Below are 9,716 nucleotides of genomic sequence, written 5' to 3' on the forward strand. Positions count from 1 at the left end.
TCATTAAAAAAAATACTATAATTACTTTATTGGGTTATGGTGCTCTGGCCTTTCACAGTGGAAATAACAACTTCATGGAACTCAGAATTCCCTTTGCATTTCATTATTATCTCTGTTTTTTGTATTTCTGTGGAACTTAGTACAAGACTGGGACCTCATTGTGCCAGGAGCTGTAAAAATGTGTGGCAAAAGAAAGCTGCTTGTCTGAAGGAGCTTATAATCTAAATCAACAAGAGAGACAATGGGTGGCAGGTGGAACAGAGGCACAGAGAAGTACATTAATTTGCAAAAGGCCACAAATCTACTCAGAAGCAGATATGAGAGAGGATTTCCCCAGGCTTGTTGCCCACTGTCCCATTCATTGGGGCCTGGTCCCTTGTACACATGCTGCCTCTGTCCCTCTGCTTCAAGCTCTTTTCACAGATATTTTTAATGTGGTTTGTCTAAAACTATTTAAGATGTTTAACTTAGTATTATTAGTATTAACTGTGATCAAAATGTTCCTACAGGAATCATGTGTGGGTCTGACTGAAGGGTATAGCTTTAAGTTTATGCATTAATCATGTATAGAGCAAGCTGTTAAGAGGCGTATTTGAGAGGAAAGTGATTTAAGTGATTTCATTTTATTGGCAGACAGAATCTTTTGGAAGATTTTTAGTGACCAGATTAAATTCACTCTTTTCTATGAACTCACATAAATAAATGATGGATTTAGAAAGGAGAAGCAAATATGACTGCATTTAATTAAAGGTTTAAATACAAATATATCTCCCATTATTTCCTATCTTTTATGCTGTTTTATCATGTGTTATACCGTCTCTAATCTGGAAATAAAAAGGTGATGTTTTCTGGAGGAGAGGCAGGCATTTAATAAGTGACATGTATTTTAAATAGACAACTTTTGCCTTATGATTCCTGGACAGCTTCTGTCCCCCAATGTGAAAGGCATATTATCCTATGCAGAAGTTCTTTAGAGTCCCTCTTATTCCTTCCACCACAAGAGATGGCCTTCCTAAAGAGACCAAGTAGCATGTTTAAAGGATTTTTCTTTCTAACCCTTGTCACCCAGAAATCACTGCCTATGGCATATTTCATCATTTTCTGCCTTTGAATAAAGGGGGGCAGTTAGGTTGACCTTGTGGAGCTGAGTAAACACATTATGCAAGATCAATTAATGGCTAACATGGTGAATTTCACTGAGAAAGCTTGAGGCTTTCATCTAATAGTAAGGATATCCCCGAGGACTAGAGCACAGAAACTAGCTTGTGACAGAGTGGGAAAGGGAACCAGTGCTGCATCTGTTTTGGAAAGACCGAAGGTCACTGCATGCTGATCAAAATAATCTTACCTTAACTGGGGATCTGGCTATATCAGAGGCCTGCCACTGCATCATTCTGCTGATGTTACCCCAGAAACCAGATTGCCCTTAACATATGTTTGATTAAAGTTAAGGCTGAGCCTCCTTTAAGCACACACCCACACACTAACAGTGTTTGCACTAACTGCTTTACAAATCCCACGCTGGGAACAGTATGTGTGTGAGTGCGTGTGTGAGAGTGCATGCACATGCATATTTGCTATCTTGGAGCCAGAGGGGTTTTCATTAGATTCAAACAGTAACTGACTCTCCAGGGAGGCTTCTGCTCTTATTTGATAAGGGATGCTCTTTTATCACACATGAAACTGCATGCAGTGATCAGACAGGCACTATGCATAGCTGCCAAAAAGAGAGAATCTGGTTTTTTTTGTAGAGTATTACAGAAATGCACTGCTAATGTAGTCAAAATCTGGTCCAGAAATGGTCAGCTGCAAAAGCCCAGGAAATTTGTTCAATCTTAATTTTAGTAATTGTCAACATACTTGTTTTGCAAATTTTGGATACCACAAAGCTTCAGTCATCTCTGCAATGATGCTGTCCTCTTTTTTCCATATACCAATATCTTTCTTTGGCCAAAAGGGTAAACTAGACTGTGGAAGACATTTGAGGAAGTAGTATGTGCAAGTTTAATAAAGTTCATGTTAATTTTTTAATCCAGTTATAATCAGCTGTCCCCAATATTCTAAACCTTTTAGTTATTAGATCTGTATCATAGGATATGGAAGTGACCTGGATTTTCTCTTCCTTTTAGAGCAAAATAACCTTTTTATTTTCAAGGAAAACCTCTTGCGAAGACAACTGACATCCATAACCTCCAAAGCATTCAATCACTCTGTAGAGTCCAACAAGCATGAAAGTGCATGTTCTCCTTGGTGACCTCCATCAGTGCAATTTTGGTAAGTCACCCAGGAAAGTTTGGAGGACACTGTGTTGTTGTGTCACTATTAGCTTTTCCTCTTTATGATAAAGGAATGTAATAGTGTTGTCTGTTTTGGCAATATCTTATCTTCTATATATTCTCATCTATGTTCTCATCTCCATCAGTGCAATTTACTTCAATAACATGTATGTAAAAAAGTGGGACAGCCTTTAGTCTTGGGCCTGTAGCATAAAGAAAAGATGTTGAAACCCTGCATGTATCCCAGATGAGATAAGAAGTGTTTTGTAAAATTTCTGATGAAGTAGGAATAAAATAATTTATCAATGTAAATAAATATGATGACTGTAGTTTATAGTACGTTGAGAACTGGTCAAGGAATTTTTCATCCTTGATCACTTCCAGTCCTCTCAGGTGCTTGTACACATATAGGATGCCTACTCTGACACATCCTAATTCAAATGCATCAGAGTAGACTTGATTAATCAAGTTCATTTCAAAATAGTGGTGGGGGCATTTTAACTACAACTCTTTAAATGAGCTTTAGTTAAAGCATCTCCACCACCATTTTGAAGCATGGGATACTGAATACATGAGATGCTGTGGGCATTTTAATTAGAGCAGTTCCCGAGAGTTGCTTTAATTAAAACATCTGTGCCCCACCCCCACCCCCACCACAGAGCAAGTATATAGATGCCCCTGTTTTTAGCAGACACTCTTGGTCTTTTCCCCTCATTACCCTTTATCTTGTCCTTATCAAAGATTTTTTTTCACCATACCTTTTCTGTTAAACTCTATCACTGACTTTTTTAATATACTTGTTTAGAGAAGTGTGAATTGAGTGCTACTCCATTTCAAAAACAAATTTATTTAGTGCTTACCTGCTTGAAGAAGGGCAGGAAGAAGAAGCAGCAGCTGGCAGGAAGAAGAAGCAGTAGCTGGCAGTGCTTTAGTGAGTGGGGACAGGAGGATTTGGTGGAAGGAAAGAGCCCACACTTATCTTCTCACTGGAGCCTGCACTTATCTCCCTTATGTTCTCTCTTCTGGCAGCATGTTTCAAAGCCTGCTGTAGCACCCTGGTTGAGAATCACTGATACAGAGTGCCATCTCTCTGTCTCTTCTTGTCTTTTTTCCTCTCCTAACTAAATTTTATCTAGCTATATTGATACTCCTGTTAATAGAATATGTGACTGCTTTTCAATATGAAATAAATATTTTCATGAGGAATAAAGAGGCGATAGACAAGCCTTTAAAACTCAAAAGTAGTACTTGGATCACAAAAAGTGGTTTAGTTCTTACTTTTAACAGTGAGGTACATTGACTTGCTGACGTCTGCTCCCACATCATTGCTGACCTTACAGAGGTAGTATCCACTGTCTTCCTCCAGCACATGTTTAATCAACAAGGAGCCATTTGTGAGAAGCTGGATTCGCCCATTCAAGGCAATTGGCTGGAACTGGGGTACACCAGCACCTATAGCAGAACCCAACAGATTAGCCAGGAAGGAAGAAGTGGGAAAGAAGAATTTTTAACATAGCAGACATGATAGCTGCCAAACTGAATTTAATACAAATGAAAAGCTGATTTCTGGCATCACGATCAACTGCAGAACACACTAAAAGCCCTTTGCCAAAAGGAAAGCTATTTAACGTAAAGAAAAGAATCACTGTCTTATAATAAACTGTAATAATAACTCACCACAACTTAAGAAATGGAGGCTGAACAACAACAGCAGCCTGAGGTGCGGGTGGGGATGAAAGAGCAAGAGAGATTTTCAGATAGCTCATGGGTAAAAGGCACATTTGTTGTATATTTAGTGACTGATAAATTATTCAAAATTTCAGCTGAACAGCCACAGAAGTATGCAGCCCTGATGCATATACTAGATGAATTCCTTATGATCATGAGGATGTCTATTGTAGTAAACATGGAATGCTGGAGGGACCTTGTTCATTAAACTCAGGGTAGTATGTGGAAAAACACAAGAGTGAATGTTTACTTGCACAGCTAAAAGTCTGACCACACACCCTTGTGGTCAGTATCTAGATTGCTGCAAAAATCATGTCTAAGTATAGGCTCCAATTTTCTGTAAAAATCTATAGTTGGTGCCCAGCTCACTCGGACAGGGTCTAGCCCCTTTCCTTTGAACACTGAAAAGAGACATGAGCCACGTGTCTCTGGTGTAACTGCACTGAAGTCTAAGAAGCATAACAAAGATGAATTTGGCACACTGACTTCAGTTATCAGAGAATGCTGAAGTGGAATTGCTACTGATAAGTAGTCAACTAAAGAATACGCTTACATCCCCATGATTAGATTTATAGTAATATACATCTGCATACCTAGAAAAATTAACCTGGAAACGTACCTAGCTACTATGTGCGGACATACTATAATCTATTAAATTCCTGAATTTTTCTTTTATACTACAGGTGATAATATGGGCGACTGGTGCCACCTTAGTCAGAGAGGGCATGTGCCCCCTCCCCCCCAGCAACCAAACCTACTCTCGATGACCAGGGGAAGGGGGAATTGTGAGGTGGCTGATCAATTGTTGTTTCTGGGAGCACCGGTTCCTGGCTGGTGCACCAGCACTCCCGCCTGCCCCGCCTGCTCATCGCCTAAGCAGTAAGTGCAGCCAGCCAGGGGTGTACCGGCACACTCAGGGGGTACACGTGCACACTCATGCACCCCTTACATATCACCACTAGGTGATAATGACACCCTTCTCTTCTGAAGTCTTGGTTTCCTATTATAACAAGTTTCTTTTCTTCTATTAATTGTCTGCTACCTTTAGGAATCTCTCTTTTCTCCAGTTCACAGCACTACATACTGTTTTTAATCTTCATTGTCCTTGCCTCTTCCCTCAGACCCATTGAAGAATACCTTGCATTTGAAAACTTGTCTAACTTCTTTCCATCCATGCAATTGGTCCAAAAAAAGTTACCACCTACAAAAATCTTTGCCTCTCATTAAAATCATATATATTTATTATTTGCTAATAGGCTTTCCTTTCAAACAGTACATATTCTCACAAGGCTAACAGGAAACCTGTCAAAATTTATGTCCCTCAAACTCTATTTTGATTCTAATGTGTATGTCTACACAAAATGTTTATTGTGGAGCTGATTAATTAGCTCCATAGTAGATGTCTCAGCATCTATATGTACATCCTTATTAGGTTGCAGGAAACTAATAAACTCTGAAGCAGGGTAGTACTTGCAAATATGAATCCTACCCTGCTGCGGTGATTTTTTGTGCTCAGCAGTGCACATATAGATGCTGAACCTATGGCTGGTGCACAAGTGTGCTTAGGTACAGGGGCTGCCTGCTAGCTAGCCCATGCCTGGGCCAGGGCTCATTGCTCACCCCAGCTCCACATGGATGTGGAGCTGGAGCTGGAGCTGCCTGCAGCAGGGCCAGGACTGCGTGCTGGCCCTGGACACTGGTAGCCAGAGGGGGAGCCAACCATACCAGGGGAGCACAAGCTGCCACTGCCTCTGGGCGAGCCTCCACCCACCACACTTTCTGTGGCTTGTGCACATACAGGGGAATGGTCAGAGGCCAGGGTGCTGGCCACCCATCCCTGGGCTCTCATAGAGAGGCAGCTGTATGCCAGTGGACTGCCACACCAGGTGGAGCTAGAGCTACTCCAGGAATGTGGCCCAGGTCATGCAGAAGGCCTCCAGCCACTTCTTATCATCCCAGATGTGCTGCATGATGTGCTGCCACCAGTCCTGGATGGCTCATTGGGCCCACAGGTGGTGAGGCTGGAGGCCCAGGAGGGTGACAGTAGCCCCAGCATTGGCATCCTGAAGCCCATTTGTCAGCATCCCTGCCAGGGTCCAAACAGACAGATGTGGTGGAGGCAGAAGGTGTCTGGTGGTGGCCCTGGGATGGTGCATGGCAGGTGGTCACTGTGCATTGAGGAGCCAGGACAGCCTAGGGCCAATGTGGCACCAGCAGCAGTGTGGGGCCCTGGTCATCACTCAGGGGCATGGGATGGAGCAGCCATGGTGTGGGGAGGCACAGGCAATGAGGAGAGTGCTGCCGCATAGTGAAACTACTCTGGGCACACTGCTCATGGCCAGGGAAGTAGCTGGCCAGAGAGCAGCGAGCAAGGCTGGCTTTTCAAGAGGGCTTGCTGGCTCCTGGCAGCTGCAGCTGGAGCCTGGAGCACTCCCCAGTGGTGGCAGGGGCCCATTGCAGGGCCCTAGGAAGTGGGGGCAGATTAGCAGCAAATCTGCTTCCACTTCCCTGCACATGTAGTTGCATGCCCAGCACCATTTTCTTGCAAGTAATTTACTCATGAGTAAACTTGTGCCGCATCAAATGCATGTGTAGATGTGTCAATGATCACTAATCATGCCTTATTGTGCACAATGTGTTCTGTGTATGATGTGTTCTGTGTTATAGCTAAATGTCCATTAGCAGCTATGATGATACCACCCTGCTATTACTTGGATTTACTTATTGTTTTAGGTCATAAGTCCCCAAAGGTGACAAGACTGTGCATGACGGCCACTTTCCCTTTTACTTAAGTAACATTAAAAGTCCAATATCAATCAGGAGATATCATTAGTCAACTCTGCCACTGAATTATATAGCTTAAAGATCTGTGATTTTTAATTAATATGCTGAATGATATAACACAATTGTAATAACAAATAAAGAGGCAGCAAAGAAATATTGTCCATGAGACCTAGGCTGGAACAAAAAAAAGAAAAAAACAACCCAAAATCGAGAAAGGAAATCACAAAAACTGTTAAAAATTCTACATTTTGACCACCTCCAATATCAACTCTGACTTTGTTCCAACCAATAAATCCACTATATCCAAGATTCAGGAAAAGCTGAAAATGGAGATTCTTGAATTAATTTCATGTAGGTGTGAGAGAAGCTTCTTAAAATTAAACCTTTCTTTTCCACTTCTAATATGGACTACTTGACCTGGCCTGACTAAGCCTTCTCGATCATAACGCAAAAAAAACATAAACAGCACTGTTTCTTTTTGTCCCTATGACATGTAAAGTAGCAATGGAAACATTTCTTGAAATCTTTAGATTAATTCCACATTTTCCATCCTCTGTTGGTAAAACAAAACTCATTACTAAACTATAAAAAAGGCATGTAGTAGCACCACATTTTATTTAGAATTCTATTATTTGTTTGCTTGCATGGAACTTGGTGCAATAATGGATTATTTTTTACAAATATGTAAAGGAATAATTTAGATAGATAGTATATAAGGTTTGGAAAGCTTGTTTCCTTGAATGTGGCCAGCTTCAACACAAGGTAAGCATGATAGATAATTGCCTAGAAGACACAATCTAGCAGGCAGCACATTTTAATTAAAAACCTGTCAATTTCACGTGGTTACCTAGGGTCAAGTGGGGCCAGTTTTAATGTTCCGTTACATGAAAAGAAAATGTTAAAGCATTATGTAAAGTGCATACTGAATTACTGGTTATGCTAATGTTTCCTGACCTTTCTTCTTTGCTGAAAAGATATGATTGGCTATGCTATCATAGATTTTAAAGAAAAAATCAATCAAGAGCAGCCAATGAACATTGCCCTGAAGGTCACAGTGATCAAAGTAATATTTCTCTCTCCCCACCTAGAAATTTTATTTAGCATTACTATCAAGAACCTACAATACATCTAGAGAGTCTTCTGAAATACCAATGAAAAGATATATGTACACACAGAAAGATAAAACATACCAATTTATAATAATATCCCGTTCATCCATATACCAGCAGCTAGGCTGCTATACCTCGACTCAAGTTTAGCAGTACTTTGTAAATTGTCCTATTGAATTAAATGCAGTAAGGTACTAGCAATTAAAGGAAGTTTCAGAATCTGGGAGACTTGTCATACCTTTTGAGTACTTCCAGACAATAGTAGGAACAGGATAACCTTCTGCAGAACAATTGAGGATTACAGCTTTTCCATAAATCCCGTCTTGGTCACTTGGTTGAACCACAAATCGCGGGGGAACTGCAGTGGGGAAAAAGAAAAAGAATCACGAGAAATTGTATAGGTGAACATTATTGGACAACTCTAGAACTCTTATTTGTAAGAAAAGTTAGAAATGGGCAAAAAAACCAACAACATAGAAAGGAAGAATAAACAGGTTTCAAGTGGATTCCCATAGGGATCTGTCCTGGGCCCAGTGGTGTTCAACATGTTTAATAATGATTTGGGTGGTGGCATAGAAGCTTTTTGAGCAAATTTTAAGGTGACATAAAACTAGGAAGAAGTGTGAAAACACTGGAGGATGTGAACACAATTTAGAAGGATCTCAACAAATTGGAAAGTTGGGCTAGAGCTAACAGGATGAAGTTCAATGTGGACAAATGTAAGGTGCTACACCTTAGGAGGAATAATCAAAAACACAAATATAGAATGGGTGACACCTGCCTGGATGGCAGCACTATGGTAGTCTTGGGAATGCAGATCACAGACTCAGTGTTAATCTGCAGTGTGATGCAGCCACACAAAAGGCAATGAGTTTTTGAGATACATCAGTGGAAACATTAGGCACAGGACAAGGGAGGTGATAGTATCTCTCTATTTGGCACTGATTAGACCCCATCTGGAGTATTGTGTACAGTTCTGGCCTCCACATTTTAAAAAGGACATGGACAAGTTAGAGAGGGCCCAGAGGCAGGCAACAAAGATGATAAAAACCTTGGAAAGCAAGTCATATGAGAAGAGGCTGAAGGAGTTAAGCATGCTAAGTTTACAGAAAAGGCAATTAAGATGGAACATGATAACAGTCTTCAAATACTTGAAGGGCTGTCATAAAAAAGAGGGAAAGCACCTTTTCTTTCTTGCTGCAGAGAAGAGGATGCACACTAATGGCTTAAAGTTGCAGCAAGGTAAGTTTAGATTGGATATCTGGAAAAAAAATCACTGTTAGAACAGGGAGGCAGTGAAACAAACTGCCTAAGGAAGTTGTGGACTCCTTATTGCTAGAGGTACTCGAGAAGAGGTTGGACAGCCACTGGTTGGGGATAATCTACATGTAGCTATACCTATGTTCTACTATAGGTATTTCCCATGCTTCTGGGTTTTGTTGGTTGCCCCTGCCCCATCTTTCTGCTACATGGATCAGGGTATTCTAAGCTTTCCCAGTGGCATTCTGGGTAGATGGCCACAATTTTGCATCCTATTCTCGTAGGAAAGCTAATAGTCTGTGGAGTGGACACCTACACAGTCAGGTGGGTGGCTAACTGGCTTAGGGACTGCACCCAGAGAGTGGTGGTTGATGGGTCATTCTTAGCCTGGAAGGAGGTGGGCAGTGGGGTCCCATATGGTTTGGTCCTTGGGCCGGTATTATCTTCATCAGTGATCAGTGTTTAATATCGAATGGTCACAAACTCCTGCAAGACCATTTCAGGCTGGACATAAGGAAGAATTTCTTTACTGTCCAAGCCCCCAAGGTCTGGAACAGTC

General features: G+C 41.3%; 1 protein-coding gene across 1 annotated transcript in view; it reads right to left on the reverse strand.

Annotated features, from left to right (window-relative positions):
* The window catches only part of DSCAM (DS cell adhesion molecule), a 620,508-nt gene that overhangs the window by 224,039 nt on the left and 386,753 nt on the right, over positions 1-9,716 (reverse strand). The window contains exons 10-11 of the mRNA XM_019557111.1: positions 8,136-8,255; positions 3,555-3,728 (exon numbers count right to left, since the gene is read on the reverse strand). Coding sequence (XP_019412656.1) covers positions 3,555-3,728; positions 8,136-8,255 — 294 coding nt within the window. The remainder of the gene's footprint in view (positions 1-3,554; positions 3,729-8,135; positions 8,256-9,716) is intronic.

The sequence above is a fragment of the Crocodylus porosus genome, unplaced genomic scaffold (genome assembly GCF_001723895.1).
Source record: "Crocodylus porosus isolate Cpor-Errol unplaced genomic scaffold, CroPor_comp1, whole genome shotgun sequence".
Classification (NCBI taxonomy): Eukaryota; Metazoa; Chordata; order Crocodylia; family Crocodylidae; genus Crocodylus; species Crocodylus porosus.